At 38.1% G+C, this 20025-nt stretch overlaps 1 protein-coding gene across 11 annotated transcripts in view; it reads left to right on the plus strand.

The window, feature by feature from the left end:
- Window positions 1-17655, plus strand: part of DLGAP1 (DLG associated protein 1) — a 2415981-nt gene extending 2398326 nt beyond the window's left edge. For 9 of the 11 annotated variants that reach the window (XM_069219941.1, XM_069219948.1, XM_069219940.1 and 6 more), the window contains one exon: window positions 12440-17655. In XM_069219941.1, coding sequence (XP_069076042.1) covers window positions 12440-12655 — 216 coding nt within the window. In that variant the 3' untranslated portion in view covers window positions 12656-17655. Of the gene's footprint in view, window positions 1-5522 lie in introns of all 11 variants that reach the window. The other 2 variants (XM_069219951.1, XM_069219950.1) reach the window with 1 other exon arrangement.
- The last annotated feature ends 2370 nt before the right edge of the window (window positions 17656-20025 follow it).

A 20025-nucleotide genomic window follows, 5' to 3' on the forward strand; every position in this document is an offset into this window, starting at 1 on the left:
TTTCTGGTCTTACCAAGTAATCCTTGAGTGTGCTCCTCTTGGTCTTCAAGGCTGCAATAGATTTTGTATATATGGATACTTGTATATATATATATATATCTTTGTTCAACACGCTCCATTAAGGGGCCACAGACCCTGACAGGGCAGCCTCCGCATGAGGGCGAAGCATCCCATCTTAACATAGAACAAAAGTAGCTAAGGCACCAGTTTGGGATCCATCCAAACACTTTATTCCAGAGTGAACAACAACTCTTATATATATATCTTTTTGTATATACTTGATTTGCATATATTTGTTTGTTTGATTAATGTATCCACCAGAAAAGTCGTTACCGAAGGTAAGTAACTCGTTCGTCTGGGCATAGCCTTCCCACTTAGGGCGACAAATATAAAAAGAACAAGTGTTGGACGGAATGCTGAACAATGTCAAACATTCACCTCCAGTACAGAGATCTGAGCCTAAATCCATCGTTTTTTTGCTGCCCATGCCATTCCAGTTTGGACATCAGTCTTGACCCTGTTCCCCATGGGAACAGTCCAGCCCGAACTGCCACACCAGGTCTTCCCTGGACTGGAAACATGCATCATGGGACCGGTTTCAGGGTTTCACCCCTCATCAGCCAGGCTAGCTTGAATCCAGTGGCATGGGAAGCACGGAACCCCTTTTAATGCCTTCTCTGAGCAGACGTTAAAAATGCTGATAAATTGATGCAAAGCATTCTCTTAGATTTCTTTGCACCATTTTTTCAGCCTCCCTAATGGGGGAACGCCCCTTTTGCATACATTATGCCTGGCACAGGCATAATGTATGCAAAGGGTTACAAAGTGGCGCAATGCATGCAGTGACGCTAGGACCTCTTAAATCTGGACCAGAGTTTTTCTATCACTGTCCAAACCCATCACTGAAGTAAACTAATTTTTAGGTGGACATTGAGATATGCAAGCAAAATGAGAATTACACTTCAACGGGCTTAGGGACAATGAGGGCTGACCGCACACACACACACGTGTGGTCATGTAATACCCAATGGTGTATGGGTAATCCAAGCTATACAGACCACCTGCTCAAATAATATGTCATTGTAGGAACAGAACAACTTAAACATTTGTCAAACTTTAAACAGCCTTAGTCATAATGAGAATTAATTGAAGAAGTGAGATAGCTTCTTTGTAGTTGCCAGTGACATGGAAAAGTATTAAACTGCATCGTCCCAGGTGCCTTTGACTGAGCTCTGTGATGTCCAGGATACTTTTGAAAACTAATCATTTGAAAATGACATAGTTTCACATCTAGGTTCAAAGTTAGAATCGGTTCACAGCATTGCACTTGACTTTTCAGTAATCCTACAATGAAATTGCAAAACCCAATTCTTTTCACGTGGTTGCATACAGAGTCATTTTTTGGACGGGAATGCCTACCTTGCATCTCAATAAGGCAAGGTAGGTTTCCACTTCCAAAAAATGACTTTAACTCCATAAATTTGGCGCTAAACGGGTCCATTACCAAAGTATAAATATGGAGTTAGTTTTGCACCGAATTAGAGTAAAATAAAATGACTCTAATTCGGTGCAAACAGAGTATAAATATGCCCCTTAGCATCAAAAAATTACGGTAATCTGGTTAGAGTCATTTATTTTGACTCTAACCTGCCTAACGTCTTTTATTTTTACCCTCGCCTACCCTTTGCACTGGCATGCACCATTCCATAAATATGGTGCTCAGCTGGTGCTAAAAAATGGTGCAAGCCGGTGCAAAACCTTTTGGTGCAAAACTGCATTAGTGCAGTTTTGCACCAAAAAATATAAATAAGGCCCTGAGTTCAATGGCCTGAATATTAAGATGTGCAATAGCGTACCAATGTTAAGAAGGTTGTGTGCCATAAGCAGTTTCTCATCAGGAGTATTGTTAATTAGCCCAACGTGATCAGTCAGTTGTTTAAAGCGTTTGATAGTCCTGCCCACACAAACTTTGGAACATGTGCATTTCATGATATAAACCACATATATTATATTTAAATTAATATATATATATATATATATATATATATATATATATATACTCATTTCATAATGTAAACTATATATATTTAAATTTATATATATATACATATATATATATATATATATATATATATATATATATATATATACACACACTTATTTTATATTTCAAATGAAAATCTAAACTCCAAATGAAAATCTAAAGCAAGGTTTCTTTTTGACTACTGTTTCAGTGCCATTCCAGATCGTAATAACATGGTTCAATAACCGGACCCCATAAACCTCATAGTCATAACAATCATTGGACCAGGTATCCTCCCCTTTCAAAACAATCAGCAAATAGATTGGCATAATAGGGGATACACCTTGACCCAGTCACTATATCTTAAAGTGTTTGTAAATGTCATCTCCATAGCCAATAGCCCTAAAGCATACAATAAAGCATATCCTTTTCAAGAACATTACTACATGATTATAATATCGAGTAAGGAAAGATTACCCAGCATTCAAATTAGTGTAATGAATGGCACTAGACTATACTCTTTGAATATTTACAGTTGCGAAATAGCATTCAGAAATTGCTGGTAATGTCCAGCAGTTTATTTAAAACACAGATTTAGAAAGAGATATCAATGGCTAAAATTATACCCCTTAGAAACTATATAATTATAAAAGTCACCAATAGCATCGGCAGGTCTTCTCCTTCCTAAATCAACCTATAAATAGTTTGGCACGAGAGGAAGAAACCCTGGTCTCTATCACAGTGTCTTGACATTGTTTGTAAATGTTATCCATGTACTTTAAGCACTATCACAAAATCTAAATTACATGATATCCAGTAAGATTACTGAATGCCATAACAGCTAGCAGACTTGAAGTGAAAATGATTCAACACATTTTAAACCAAAGTCATGTCTGTAAAGATTCACAATTATGGAATAATATTCAGAATACTATGATATGTCCTGTTATGTGTCAAGAATGATATGTAGAAAGAAACAACAATGGTATTTGAATAGAGTTTTTACATTCATAAGTAGATAGAACTATGTTTAAGCAAAAGATTTCCCATACCAGTGTTAGGACGAGAAGAATATCAGAGACAAAAGATGTGAGCAAGAAACTAGAGTTTCCAACATGCTTCCTCATTACCAAAGGTACTTTTCCTGATTAACGTTTTAGGTTACCTACCTATTAAATGATTTTCGTAGGTAGCCATCTGCAGGGGCGGCTCCTCCATAAGGGTGGAGGAGCATTGCCCCCCCATCCCCCGCCAGCAGCAACCGCTACAAATCCTTTCGCAAGGAAAGGAAAATAAAATTTGGCCCTGATTTATACTTTTTGATGCAAAACCGCACTAGCACAGTTTTGCACCAAAAAGTTTAGCACCAGCTTGCACCATTTGTGTGCACCAGCCAGGCACCAGATTTATGGAATGGTGCAAGCCGGTGCAAAGGGTGGGCTAGCATAAAAATAAATAAAAATGACGTTAGTCGGTGGGGCTGGCACTATGGAAGAAGGGGGTTTGCACCAAAAAATGACATTTGGCAGGTTAGAGTAAAAAATAATTTACTCTAACCTGCCTAGAGTCATTTTCTGATGCAAAACCATCCATACCACATGACTCCTGTCTTAGAAAAGACAGGAGTCATGCCCACCACCCCAATGGCCAGCACAGGGGACAAGGGTCCCCTGGGCATGGCCATGGCACACAGTGCCATTTAGGGGGGCCATTTCAGGGCCCCCTATGGCACTTCAAAAAATAAAATGTAATACCTGTACTTACCTGGGATGGGGTCCCCCATCCTCCACAGTCCCTCTGGTGTGGGGGGGTGGTGTCCCTTGGGCCTGGGGAGGGCACCTGTGGGCTTATTCCATGGTGTTCCACCATGGAAAAAGGCCCACAGGTCCCCTAACGGGTGCCCTGACCCAGGCGTTAAAAAATGGGGCAAAGCAAGCTTGGCACCATTTTGTGACCCCTCCTCCCTCCTGTGCACCATTTTTGCACGGGGGTATAAATATGGCGTTAAGGCCATAGAGTAATTTTTTGCACGGGAACTTGCATCTCATTAATGCAAGGCAGGTTTCCACTTCCAAAAAATGATGACTTAAACTCCATACATTTGGTGCTAGATGGGTCTAGCGTTAAAGTATAAATATGGAGGTAGTTTTGCAGCCAATTAGAGTAAAAAAAAAAATGCCACTAATTCGGTGCAAACAGAGTATAACTATACCCCTTTGTTTATTATCCTTTCCTTGTGGAAGGGGCGGGAAATTCGAGGTGACGAGCAGAAGGGAGTGCACTCCTCTCAGAGCGCATGTCTGTTTGGCTGGCCGTCTCAGGCCTGCCAAACACACATGTGCACAGGGCTCTCTCCAGCCCAGCAACACAGTTGGCAGCCTGAACCTGCAGCGACGATGAGGGAAAGAGGAGCGGCGCGGCGTGGGAGAAGAGGTAAGATTTTTTTAGTTTATTTTTTTTAATGTTATTAATTACCACCCGTGCGCAGCCCCGCCAACAGGAATCCCCGCGAGCTGCGACTGGCTATCTGTACAGAACATGTCTTTTTTGGGGATGTTTTCACACTATGGCCCATATTTATACTTTTTTAGTGCCGTATTTGCGTCATTTTTTGACGCAAAAGCGGCACAAAATTACAAAATACAATTGTATTTTCTAAGTTTACGCCGCTTTTGCGTCAAAACACGGCGCAAATGCGGCACTAAAAAAGTATGAATATGGGCCTATGTGTGCTTTTTTCGAAAAATGTGGTGGGTGTTCCACAATGCTGTGCTACCAAATCCGCCTCCTACCTTTTTTAAGTGCTCTCTAGGTGGCCGGTTTGGTGCAGTGGTGAGGCTATTGTCGATTCAAGTACAGGTTTTATCCAACTGTTCCAGTTTGGGCTAGTCTGATGGAGTCAAAGAAAATACCTATTTTGTGTTCACTCGGAAAAAAACTTGTTTTGGTTTGAGAGAAATTCCGTCTCTCTTTGATCAATGCAGCCCAAAAATGTTTGAGTCTGGAGAAACTGCAGTATAGCATTGACTGGATCTATGTTTGAATAAAATGTGGAGCTGTGCCGGCATAGCGCTTGCTTAATATGGTCAACAGCACCTCACATTTCCAGCATGAAGAGTTGAGCAATTGGCTTCACAGGTTTCACTTTTCTACTTGCAATCTGTCTATTTCAAAGTGGAAGTGCACTACTTCTTGACACTGCTTGAAGACTGTCAGTACTACAGAAATATATTTCACAGGTAAGGATGAAATTCTCATTTTCTTTCATGCAGAGTTAATCACATTATGCTTACACCTGCACATACTGCTGAGCTATGCCTTCTCTTTATATTTTTTGTCAAAAGCTATCTGAAATATGAGATGCAAACTAGTCTTTTGTGAATTACGGTTTGGGAAAACTACCGATTAGTTCTTGATTTCTCTGTTAAATTAAAACAAAACCACATTTGCCCCCATATTATGGTATAAAGCACAATTTCAATTTACTTGCACATTCTAGGAGGTGTTACCAAGAAAATTAAGGAAGCACAGAAAACACCATTGAACCTGGTAATCACCTCACAAATAAAGGAGCAAATACAGAAAAGGATCCTTTCTCATCCTTCACTTCCACAAATAAACAGCCACAAAAAGTGTTACAAGGTGCAATGATTGCTATACAATACACTGATTTGGGGAGAGTCGGGTGAAGAGGAGGAAAACGCCCCGGTTCACTTCTCAGGAACTGTCTTCACAAAATGCCTTAGAAGTAAACATCATTGCGTTGTCAGGGTGGGCACGGGGTGGGTGGCACTTTAATAATTTGACATCCTTAAGAGTCTATCAGAGAGTGCTCAGTAGAGACTTTGCATCTAAGACTTAGGTGCAGAGTACTAAACTTCTCAATTTTTTTGCCCAGCGTTATGTATACTTCTGTGAAAAAGAAATATGAAAAATGCTTACTTTTAACCCCCTTGAAGTTCTGCTCATGTTCTAAAGGAAACAGAAGGATACTAGACAGAATATGCAGCAGCTTCAAGGTAGCGGAAAGGTGCTCTAAAAATCAGCTATAGGCAATGCGTACATTATGGGGGGTAAAAACAAAATCGCCGCAACAGCGCCTTCACTAGGAGAAGGAGAGAAGGGCAGTTCGTGGGGCATTAGCTATTTCTGTACAAACGCTAGCACTGTAACATTGTAACATCTATTGCCATTGGCACTATAGCACTTAACACACCTGACCATAACCACTGTGTAGTGGAATAACAATAAGCAAGGCTTATAATAAAACAGGCCTCACCCCATTAAAATCAAGTTAGTAAGCACAAATGAAAATAACAAAACTACCTAGTCAAAGAAACCAAGGCCATAATCTTCATACTGTAACTAAAAAGAAGCAGTGAACATATGTACAAAAGCTGATTACATGTTCAGTTTAGAAATATATAATTGGTACTACAGTGCCATTTAATTATTTTACCTATATACGATTGTTTGCTATGGAGTAAGTGAGGGAGGCGACAGCCACTCTTGCAGTTGCTTAATATTTGTAAGGCCCGAGGCTGTCTGTACTAAAGAAATCTGCACCTCCGTGTGATGGAAGAAAGAGAGAAGGAGAAAGAAAAAAAACTATTGTTCACCAGCATTATGAAAAGTCTGGGCATGTTTATCTTCGCTGTTCTCCTTCCCAGTTTTCCCCTGTGTCTCTCTCCTTTAATCTGCAGATATTTCCTAATGTGCCCCCTTGCATTCCACACACCCTTCATAACATGTCTACCTCTTGTATGTACCATGGCGTCACTGTCAATTTCTCTTCTTTCATATCTTCTCTTTTTCCTCATATTTTGAATGCTCCTGCCCATCATCAACTCATTTCCTACTGCTTTAAATCTTAGAGTTCTTTACAAGCCTACGATTGACAGACTATAATTCATTCTTGAATATTATCACATATTTCACCATGTCCTTTCAAATACTTTCCACTTGCCATTTCCCAATATGTTCAACCATGTAGTTGTCCCAAGAAGCAAGGGTTGTTTAGAGAGCAGTCAACAGCCAAATTCTTCATATCAGTTCTATGTTATTTGATCAAAGCTGAAAATGCTGTTTGCTATGTTCCAAGACTCAGATATTTCGAATCGATTTACTTATCAAGTGACTAGTACACAGCCACATCAGAAGCAGCCCTGAGGTAGAAAAGGGATACAGATGAATAGAAGTATAACCTTGTATGTGTGGTCATGAAGATGAGAAGCATGTATTTAATGGGGGATAAATGTAATGTGTGCTAAACTCTTTACTGAATTCCAAGAAGTCACTTCAAACTATTGAACCGTAGGGAAGGGAGTTCTAAACTTACAGGCCTTGTAATACCAATTCAACAGTGTTTGCTTTGGTCACTCACGATTATGTGAGATTTTACCATTTGTAGCTCATAAATGTATATAACTATCAGAACAAACTGCAGTTGAACATGGCAACGAGTAGGCTTACTGTCACAAGGAAAGCAGATCCAATGTAGTTCTATACTCTCCTCTGTGCTTCAGGACAGATTAGCATTTAACTGCAACACAATGCCAGTTTAGGCTGTTTCACAAAAATACCTCTTCAGTGGTTCACACATTATCGCCAAAGTAACCTCCATTCCACAAGAATGATGTTGCTCTTCTGATATTTTAATTGTTTGCATTGGTCATATATTGTTAGATCTAATACACAAACAATTCCATCACACATCTGCATTCCCCGTTCAAAGTGCTTCTATTGCCTGTTGAATGTCAAGGCTTGGACAATAATGTGACCCAAAAGCTGAAATTACTTGCCCTTTCTGTTTTAAAAGCTACATATTTTGCATTCAGGGCATACAACCTCGGCAAATAGACAATTTGCTTTTATCCAACTGTCATGCTTATAAAGCTACTACTTATAGATTATTGTTTTTTTTTTTTTTAGCTTTCACTTGAAATGTCTGAGGGAAAACATTGGGTGTTTCCTTTCAAAACGTAGCACACTCATAGCTTCTACCCATGCTTTGATTCGGTGACCAGTTACTGAACAAAGAGCCATTAGAGAGGATATGTGAATTCTGACCAGTAGCTTGTCTTCTCTACTGGCTTATAAATCAAAATTGTATTTATTTAAGTATACCTCAAAGCTCAAAGTCATTGAAAATGTTGAAACAAGCATCCAAAAAAGTGCCTCAAATCAAAACAAGCATCAGTCGAAACCCAGATGTCTTTGTATGTCTAGTTTAATATTACCTTTAAGATGTAGTTGACTGTCTGTAGTGGTAGGCAAAAATACCTCAAACTGTGCTCACCCACCTTTTGTTGCTGTCCGATTACAAAAGACACTACCATTGTAAGTCGAAAAGTGTTACTGGCTAGATTTGTACTCTCTAAGTATGAAAATATCTTATTGAATATCCACAAGTAAAAAGCAGAATATTATCAAAACCCACCAACAAGTTATCAGTGTTATCCACAAACAAGCATCTGGATCCCTAGGTGAAAACAAAATGGTACTATGCCATAATTGCAACATTAATATTTTGCCCATGCCCTCCACTTTTAAGTCCTCGGTCGGCATGTCCGAATACGGTATACTTAAAATAAAGAGAGGGCTCCAGGGGATTATAAATGTATGTCTGATTTGCAAAGATGTATCATGAAACTAAAGTCACAATCCATCTACTTGTCACCCTCAGTTCAGCAAGACTACATGGAAATTATTATTTTAAAACATCCCCTTTATCTAAACATTGTTGGCACTGAACATTCTAATGTTGGTCCGTGTCATAGGTAACAAAGTGGCAGCCATATTAGAAACCATACCATTAGACTAGGAAATATTTACGTAGGCTTAAGTATTGCATATATGATTTAGAAAATTGATTTGGTCCTACTAATTTCTCTACATTGTAGCTATTGCAACTTGTGCAGCTTAAGACAGTTGCATCATTAGGCATCTGCCTAGGGACATTACCGAATAAAGATGTTGGAGTGCATAGGATTATCACATCTGACTCTTTGTACAACTGAGTAATAGATTTTGTTGTTCTATCTAAACTTGATTTAATCATCCCAATATTGGAATAGTGTTGGGCAATCCTTCTAACTTTGAAAAAATGTTCAGACCTGTGCATCCTCAAAGCCAAAACAAACCAATCAACCTCTTTAAGCGCAGTTTCCCTATGAGAACTAGACATCAGCACATCTGCTAGTTCCATGCGTCAAACACATTAATTCTGATTACTTTTTTCATCAGGTCTTCTCTTAGGTAGATGCCTCGATTTATTTGCATGTTCTTTTCTATTAATTATTTTTCAATGCTTAGTTACATTTTTCCTACTTTTGATTGATTGCATATTATAAGCTTGCTTTTGGGCATCGATCTTAGAAAATTGGATTTTGGTTTGAGGTCTTTGTATAGCCAAATCAGTTAATGTGGTGCTATCCAAGGTTCCTTGGGCTCCACTTCCTGCCATATTCCACTGAAATCATTATAGTTGGGCTTTCAGGTAGGATCTCTTTGTATTGATAGATCTGAAATGTTCCCCTAACAAATCACATCTCATCCTCTATTATCTTTCACTCAGTCCAGTATAACTCAAAGCTTTCTCTTTCAAAGTAATTCATTTTTGCTCCTCACTGTCTTTGTTCTTTTCTTGCACTGTGGTTCTTCTGTACTCCTTAAAATCACTCATTTTCATCTCAGTCCTGCTCATTACCCTTTTCCCATGCTTTATGCTTTTAAACCTTCTTTTGCTTCTCAGGATGGCTGCTCAATCCTTTTGCCATTATCATCTCACCCTCAGCCTTAGAAACATGTTCCCAATTAAAAACAATTCTGATTCTACTAAGCACCATTACTTCAAAATACTTGTTGTTCTCTGTGATGCAATTTAAGCTTTAATGACATCCTATCTAAGACGGCCATAAGAGGAGAGGTGAAGAAAGTGACATGGCATTAAATGAGAGCAGAATAATCTGGCTTATTTATAAGTGAATCCCCTACAACCACTGGCCAAGATAGTTAAACTCAACTAAATCTATGGCACTATGCCAACGGAGTAATGAAATATTTATTCCACAATACATAGTTATAGAAGACGCTTTCAGTGGTTCTCACTGCCCCTTCAGGATGTGATTAGTCAAGATAACCCATGTTCACCATTACATTTTTGACAGACAATAGTTTTGTCTCCTTCACCCTTTGATAGTTCCTCCTCAAATCCTGTCTCTCGCAACAATTAAACCCAGAATCTGAGAATGGGGTGGAATATAGTTTGGCATTGTATTTTATTCTGACGTTTTTGAGCAGCACTCACACTTTTAGTCTACCCTTGTAACCCGCAGCATTTGGGTGAAGGTCTCAGGCAATATATTCATAGTGAAGGTGGAAATTACTCAGGTTTACATTGTAATCATCAAATGAATGCTAGTGCAGCACAAAGAAGCAAAGCATGTGACTTGACAACACCCGTTGTGTTCAATCTGCTTTAAAGGTTATACTTCGCTCCCACTTTAACTCATCAGTGAAGTAGTTTTATTATAGTCACACTTAATAATTCAATATTGTCATGCTAGAGCAGTGGTATACTAGATACATATTCTCTGTAACCCCAGTGAGCTTTACTCATGTAGTGCATAATATTAAATCTGCACAGCTCCTTTTTCTCATTATAATAAGGCTGGACACTTCACTAAGGGTCACCATTCCTGTTGAGGAAAAAATAAATTCAAAAGCCCATGTTTGGAGAACCTATGTATGACTGTTCAATAACGTTCCTGATAATATTGCGTCAGTCCATATGTTTATGATAGTGCAGTATTCTCTATTAAAATGTTTATAGGGAAGGTACATTGTAGTCCTAAAATTAATAATTCAAGTAGGTAAATGAAATGAAAATGCAAAGTCTACATATACCTTAATAGGCCTTTGCTTCTATGGGATTCACAATCCTCAAATGGAGTTCTGAAAATTATTTCCTAGATATATATTTCTTTATCCATGCAGTTTACATGTTAATGTGTGAATCTTTTTAAAAGTGCGTAATATTTCACAAAATGGGTAAAATGTTCCACCAATATGGTAGTTGCAAAAGGTATGTTGTTCTATATTACTTTAAGTGATATTACTGGATGATAAAACAGACAATCATTCATAGTTCTGTTTGCAGTGGGCTGGAAGATGCCCATGGAATTTATAGAACACCTGCCAGACGTTTGATATTTTTATCATTCACTTCTCATTTAAAACTGACTACATTACTTTAATTGAAAATATAACCTGTATTTGCTTCAAGTTGACTCAAGTAACAGCAGTTACTCTTAATCTTGGACACAGTTGCCAAAATGCCCAAATCAATCCATAATTATTTTATTTTTTCTATGTAGGATGCAGATATATTCTTAAAAGAAGGCTAATGCCTAAAGAGATGATGGCATATCAACTTAAAGTAGTGAAGTTTCCCAGAACAATAAATAATGTATATTCTCCCCGTCATAAGGAATTTAGTCTGATTACCTTAAAGTCTGTTGGAGATGAAGACTGTTGACTTAAATAGATTTTTCCAAAATCGGAGCTATCTATGGCGCTCAGACAATTGGAGTCAATTTATCTTTAAGGGGGGATGCTTTGAAGTGCTCAGTTAGAGGCCGCCCACTCTCATTTGGCATGAACACTGTTTTGACTGATGTGGAAGTAAAATGTGTCTGGATTCTAGTAAAAGACGAAAATGCTGCAGAAAGGATCCTCGCTTTCACATAAGTCCCATGCCTATTGTCACTGCATAGTCAATTTTTCATAATAAATGCTATTCAGCTTCTAGACAACTCATAGGCGAATATAATGTGCTTTTGCTTCCCAACCGATTAATGAAGATTGCCAGTAGTGGTTCTTCGTTATACAGAGCGCAGAATCATGACTACTGGTTTTACTTGGTGCATAATATTCCTTTATTGAATATGTTCTCCTGTAACACCAATGGCAGGGTATATATAGTAGAGTATAGTGTGTCCGTTTACCCCCATTGGTATTTATTGACTTACAGGCATGCCATACCTTCCCACCAATCACATTACTGTTGCAACGTTGCAGTATGAGCTCTTGTTTTCCTCTTCAAAACAACTTGAACTTGCACCTTCTTGGAGTCCTTTGTTGTAAGAAGCAATATTTTGGATCCTTCCTCTAGCAGGCGATTAAAACATGCTTCTGTGCAAGCTATGCATAAAATGCTATATTTTCCATTAAAGTTATGCCTCTTTTAATATTGCATGAGATAAAAAAGCTACCAGTACAGAGTACAGAAAGCTGATAACATCTAACATATCCTGTCCAAAATGTATTGATTACCTACTGTGCAAGCATATCCCAGTTCTTCAAACCAATGCATAGAGGATCTGTATAATGTAATGAACCTTCTGCTTTAATCAGGAGAGAAGGGTCCCTCCTCCAGTGCCAAAGAAGCCATCGAAGGGTCAGGTTCCACTTGTGCGGGACAGATCTCTTGAAAGCACAGAGAGACAACGTCACGAGGCCCGGAAACGCCTGATGGCTGCCAAGCGTGCCGCATCTGTCCGACAGAACTCTGCCACAGAGAGCGCGGATAGCATTGAGATCTACATCCCCGAGGCCCAGACCAGGCTATGAACCCCACTGCAAGGATCTGGGAAGTCTCTCTCATTATCCGGCCCTAGGTCCTCATTTGAAAACAAAACAAAACAAAAAAATACACAATTATTTGTACTCTTTTTTTCTCTTTTTCTCTCTCTCTCTCTCGCTCTCTCTCACTCTTCTTCGGTGATCATTGTTTTAATGATCTCAACTAAAAGTCCACTTCTGTGTGGTGTGGTTGTCGGCCCTTGACGCTCTGTCCTATAACCCTGCTTTTAACCGTTTGCCCATTGCTTCATGCTGCTTTTTAAACACATGCATCAATGTTGTCATTGTGCCTCATGTTGAGAAAAAAACGTATAAATTCATACATCCATCATCTAGGACAGGGATCCCAGACCAATCCAAAAAATGTGAAACCTCCATGCTCAGCTAACGGCAATGGGAATCATTTTGTTGGCGAACCAGCAGCCAACGCAAATATTAGAAAACAGACTGTAATGGGTTGATTATTTTTGCTGGGGCCAGTTTAATTTTAATTACTTTTCATAGGTTTGCATTAATGCCAAAAAAATGATAAAGGCCCAGGTCTGATTCTTGAGTATATTACTGACAACTGTTGTCCATTATTACAATGATGACTAATATTGCTGTACATTTCAGCAGGTTACTCCCCCCAGGTGATACAGTATCTGCATGAAATACGTAGCAATTATGGTTGGTAAAGCTATAGTGCTTTTAACAGACACACTACAAAAAGGTCTAATGATATATTAAAGCCACAAACCATCCTGTTTGTCTCTCATATTACCATCAATGATAATCCAAGCGTTCCATAAGGGTATTATTCTGATTTTAATTCACTAGCATTTAGAAAAAGAACAATGCTTGAAAGTCATCTACTTGATTATAGTGTAGGACAAAAATATTGGTTACAACTCTTATGACACCGTACAAACCTGCACTGTGGCAGAATTCTGAGCAACCAACTGAAAAGCTTCTGATATTGTGCATCTGTGGCAGAGAACATGGGACAGCCATTCATGAATTATAAAATAAGAAAACTTAGATCTTATAGATGGAGGCAACCGGCTTACCAGCTGGATCTCAGGGACCTAAGTGTTAGAATTACCTACAATGTGGCAAACATATTCTCACTAAAAAGATTATTAGTTCATCATATACCCCAGTAAGAATGTGTGTGATAGAAAGTGCGAAATAAAGACACATTCACCACAACATATTCTCATAGTCGTTATGATGGTACAAACATTGCACAGTAAACATTCTACCTGGCTGTGTGTTTTTGCAAATGCTGAATAGGTGCGCTCTGAATGTCCTGAATGAAAAAACCCCTCAATGGCAGTTCCTCTGGGATCGAATGAGGTGAATTCCAAATGCTAAGCTCTCTCTTTAAGTTTGCTGAGAGCTGTCCCCTTTGGAATACAACATAATTTAACTCACAGGTACATGCGTGAAAGTCCAGCCTCTGAGTTTGTTTCAGAATTGCTTAATGCTGTAGATCACTGGGGTTGGTATTTTGCAGCCGAGCGCCCTACTTTAGAAGGTACAGGGTATTATGAAGGTAAAAAAAAAATATTGAGCAGTGTTTGCGGGACTCTGCTGGCTTCCTTGCGAGCAATGTAAAGAGCTGGAGCTAAAATTCAGTTTTTAAGGAAAGAAAACAGGGAGCGCACTTTATTCTGCATTTTAGTTGCTTGCTTTCGACATACTCGGTGGGAAGGAAAAAGCTGTGCGACTTGTAGTGAGAAAAAACGCAAAGCCTTTCAGTGACACATGGAATTGCAATGAATCGGCTGGGCGGGTTTCCTGCACATTCTGTCAGCCACACAAAACTGACTCATTTTTATTTTATATACCACATTTAAAAACTATTTTATCAGCAGAAGATTGTAAAATCGATCTTCCAGGGAAAAAACGTTTTTAAAAGGCAATAAACAAGCAGAGATTTATTTAAAGAAAAGAAAGGAGATGGCACACACAAAGCATATGATAGGGCATCTTATAGAATAGTGATTGCTGTATGGCATTGTTTAGCTTTACAATGTATTGTCATTTCCAAGCGTGTTGTAATATATTGGTAACATTAGTGAAAGCGAATGTTTTTTTTTTTACTTATTCTGGAACCCGGAAGCTTTTGTCTTACCTATTAATGAAATGTACATGATATACAAATTAAAACATGTTTTACTATGATCAGTTAGTTGTAGGCAGCACCTCCAATTGTTTTCTGTGCAACACTAGTTGTTTGGAAATCCCAGTACATTTTGTCACCACTTAGCTGCAGAGTCTTTATTTATATACCTGTATCCTGTTAGGGGAACACTGTGTGGTAAATTCGCTTATCTGTAAAAAGCACTTCCTGCATGCCTCACTCTGCACTTAACAAGAAAGTGAAGAGAACTCTGTGACAAAAATTTAAAAGCAACACTGCCTAGCTCATAACCTGCCATTTTGAACAAAACCCTTTGCACAACAAAGCGCCTCCCCGCTTGTTAAAGGAACATTAGTATTTTTGTACAAACGCTGTGTGTGTTTAGTGAATGGGCCTCCTTAATTACTTCAAACATGGCCACTTTATAACTTATACATTTAACGTGCTAACAGTAAATATACAACAAGCACATAGCAATATAAGTCTCAGCAACCTCGGGAATCTGTAGCTCTACAAATGTCAAGCACGGGTCCTTCCCATCTTCTATGCCTAGGTTCCTTCACCCAGTCTATTTCCTTAGATCAAGTTTAAAAAAACAAAAAAAAGGACTGACACTTACACTTCAGGATCCATTGACACCGTTTAAAAGTCTGTAAAACAGGAATACAGAGTTTGGCACAAAATTGGAGGGTAGGGCACACCTTCTTGTCTTTAACAAAATCATAGTTTTCTGTCAGTCTTTATCATGTGACTTTTTTATTCTGCACATTCAAAGCTTATCCTTATGATATATTGAGGCATTTACGGCCCAATGTATGGCGCAATTTTGCAGTTGCAAAAGGCAAATTTCGCCATTCCAACGGCGTCCATTCCTAATTGCGAGTTGCAGTGGCATGTATGATTGTTTTGATATTGCAACTGCGGTTGCAAAACAATCACAGTTACCACCAATTTCAATTTTGTGGTAACCCATTCGCAAACGAGAAGGGATCCCGTTGGGACCCTTTCCCCTTTGTGAATGGAAGCTAAAATACTTTTTTCAGAGCAGGTAGTGGTCCCACGGACTATTGCGTACTCTGAAAAAAATGTAAAGAAACCTTTTCATTTTTTTGTTTGAAATGAACCTCGTTTTACTTGAAGGAAAATGGGCTGCATTTCAAAAAAACAAAAAAATGCTTTATTTAAAAAGCAGTCATAGACATGGTGGTGTGCTGAACCCAGAAGGCCACCATCCCTGTAATTGCGGCCATTCCCAATGGGGTCGCAAATTGCAACCTACCTCATGAATATTGATGAGGTAGATAATTTGTGATCCCATTTGGAATTGCAAACAGTGTGGATGATACTGTTGTACATTTGGTTTTGCGACTCGCAATTTGTGACTCACAAATGAATCGCAAAACATACGGTCATACATCTGGCCCTAAGTGATTTAAAAAAAAATTCCAATGCTTTCTTCTACCAACCAATTCAATTATTATTACACTCAGAGCCGAGCTGAATCTTCCTAAGCATGCCATGAATGTGAGTGGTGTGATGACCACCTACATTGCTACGTTGCCTCTGGTGATAAGTGCAAACAGCATGTACACTATGCCCATTTGTGAAATTAACACACTTGGGCCCATATTTATACTTTTTTAGCGCCGCATTTGCGCCGCTTTTTGATGTAAAAAAATTACGCAAATGCGGCGCTAAAAATGTATAAATAAGGGCCTTGATGTGTTGGAGAGATGTGAAAGACCAGCATTTGGACTTTTTTAAAACTACCTGTATTATCCTTTTGATTTGCTTTTTTTTGTAGGATAGCTTTAACAATGGTTTTGGGGAATTTACTGAAAAAATGGGGGATAGAAAAAAATGTTAACACTCCTGAATTATCACAAAGTATAAATTTAGCACAGGAGAGTCACTGTTCATTGCACGTTTTGGATCAGCTAAGACAAGAGCAAAGTCCTGTTGAATTTTTTGTTGGTCATATTCCTCTGGATATTAATCTGGTTATCACTGGATTTCACAATTTGGCGAAACAACAAATGGATGTAGATTAACTCTACTGAAGACATGCAAGTCTCATTCATTCATAGCAAAGGTGTACATGGCCTCTGGTATGGCACAGCACTATGCTGCAGTGACGGAGTACTCTAGAAAGGTCAAGTGATTGCTGGTTCCAGCACACAACAGATTACCTAGTAAGTGAGCAACTGAATATGTCATTAAACCCTTCCAGTTTGTATCTTACTTGCATAAGGCTGCTTTCATCTAAAATGTACTGCTTTGCTACATAACTTTCAGCTCCCAACATACAAGAATATTGTACAACAGTAGCTTGCTTTGCAGTGAGAGCAGAGCCCAAGTTCTAACCAGGCAGAGAGCTTTAGCAGCAATATTCTCCTCTCATATGCAGCAAAAGCATTAGAAGCCACAAAATCAATTTCCAAGTGAGCGATCTAAAAATCATCTAACACCTTACCAAGATTAGCAAAGAGCAAGCCTGCATAAGGAAAATAGCTAAGTTTAAAGATGAGTTCATGTAGTGCAATAGAGATTGATTCTAATTGGATTTGAATGGGACTACACATTTCTAAGGGTTGTTGGGACCTGTACAATATTTATTATATTTAGCCTTGGTGACGTTGAAGTAATTATGGATGTTTACACAAAATAATATAGAGTTTCAAGTCTTTCAGCTACTAACAATGATGATATCTGTCAGATACAGCTGTTTGACATGATGAATCAAGTCACTGAATGAAGCAGCATGCACACTTTATCATTCCACAAAATTGGGACTGATTTTTCAGTCACGCCAGTAACTTTTTCAGTAACATATTATTATTTAAAGTTGTGTTGATTACGCTATACTTAAAAAGAAAAAGAAAGTTCACATATTCTGCATGACAGGATATAGCACATTTCAGAACTGCACATTGTCAAGTCAAAAAAGATAAACACATTGATTTTTCACATTAGTTTAAATTTTTAAAGCCAGCCTATCTTGCCTTTTTGGCTGAATAGAGGTTTCTAGAGACTCTTTTGCAACATGGATGTAGTAGTTTGAAAATAATAATAAAAAAATGTCCGGGAAGGCCATGCTATAAAACTGCTTTTCTAACAGCTTTAAAAGAAACAAAACATACAACAGTGAGAGTACTATTCTCTACCTGTTTGGTTCAGAAGTCTTGCTATCTGTGGCATTCACGTTCCATTTGTTGTTTTATTTTGGATCAGAATTTAAGGGGTGGAGGAGTTTTTTGATACATACATTAGCAGAATGCATCATTCAGTACGAGTTCTTTAAACAAACAAAATACTTTTTTGTTCATAGTAGGAATGCCTGCTCTACAGTAATCAGTAACATTCACTAACTCACAAATTATAAAAATGTTAATTTGGTTCTATGTCTGAGATTTTTACAGAATCGAAACAATTCACCTGATACATTAAAATATATAAAACTGATGCACTGATTTGAGTTATCCATAGTCAATGGTCTTTCACACCTCCAAAAAATGCAACTGGAGAGCATTATTTTGCTGTCAATAGAACTCAAATCTGGAATGACCAATCATCTTTAGAGCTAAAATTAACCTGTTGTTCTGTGTGGTTCTCAAATTCTAGGACCATCTTTTTCAGGACCGTCTTTAGACACTGTTGTACAGTTTTTCCCAGTGTGTTCTTACAAAAAGGACCCCCCTTGTTCAATATTTGAAATGGCAGAATAATTGTACAAACAATAGAAGGCTAAATAAAGTGTAAACATGGCCTACATGAAAAAAGTGTGTAAATACCGCAATTCATAGACATACAGTGATTTCAACGAATGCAAGTATACATCATTAGAAGTCTTCCTTTGGAAAGTTTAAAGATAGACCTCTAGAAAGTGAAGCGGGCTACATTTTCATAGTAAGTCTAATTTGAATGATATAGTTACCTTTATGTGACTTTGTTATTCTTAGTCTATATTATCTTTCCTATTATAAACTTGTGGCTATCAATATGAAGATTAGTGAAGTTTAAGAATTTGGTTGATACAACTAACCCAATTTTGTAGGTGGAAAGTTGTTTCCCATAAGGATGAGGTGAGATATAGTTTTTGTCTGTTGTCAACATTAGATATTAAAGGTTTAGGTCATGGAACTTTCATTATCAGGGATAATACATTTATGTTCAACTTACAGAACCCTAACAGGACAAAAGAGACATTATACATTTAATGAAAAGGACAGAAGATATATCATGTTGTTTAGTATTCAGCAGCATGTTTTCCAATGCATTGAGCAAAATACATATTCAAACAAATACACGTAAATGGAGAGCCATTAAGCCACTTTGCATTCTGTCTATGAGGTAGCATGATCTCAGTCTGCAGCATGTAATTCATAGGGCAGGGTCTTGGAGTGTGTTTTAAACCATTAGCACGAACTGGCTTCTGTCTGTGACCATGCATATGTTGACATCTACAAATGTTCAGAGTGTCACTTGAAGAATAATAAAAATGTAGTAATAATGCAACATTTCTGAAACCTCATCAAAAATTATAAGTAGAAAACTTTTTATACAATCTCAGAGCCAGGTGCTAGTTTGATGTTCTTTTTAAAGGAATAAAAGAGGTGACGGGTTCTGGCAGCAAAGGTTTTTATTGGGATATTTGAACACCTTTAGAGACTTTGCTACCTCTAAAAGCCATTGACAAAGTATGTACTCACAAAGCACAAAGTTGTGCTTATTGCTATGGTTTACACAATAAGGGCTATTTAATAGATACGACATCCTGCACAACCACAGCAAGATCCATCTCTACAGTTTTCAAAAGCTAAACAGACAAAGATGAGAACATGAATGCTATGGAAATTATAGGTTTTTTAGGGTAAACAATACACTTCATATTATCTTTTTAAATGCTATAAAAGGTTATATCACATTTTTTGTAGTCTCTAGGAAAGCCAGTCTCAAACATATTGAAATAAGTATGAAGTTTGGTAATTATCGTCCCCATCATTTTAGAAACAAAACCTGTAGTGAAATCCACAGTCCACAGCTGCCAGATTTGTAAAAGCAAAGCTTAAGGTATTGGTTTACAAGTGTCTGCATGAGCTCTGTTAGTGTCATAGCTTTATTCTGGCTCCCGCTAGAACCTGGACAGGAATCGTTTTGCTATACTGTAAGAAAACGTGAAGACTTTCTAGTCTAGTAAGTGCTCATAGTATTATTGTTTTCAAGACTCGTT

This window comes from Pleurodeles waltl, chromosome 2_2 (assembly GCF_031143425.1).
Source record: "Pleurodeles waltl isolate 20211129_DDA chromosome 2_2, aPleWal1.hap1.20221129, whole genome shotgun sequence".
NCBI lineage: Eukaryota > Metazoa > Chordata > Amphibia > Caudata > Salamandridae > Pleurodeles > Pleurodeles waltl.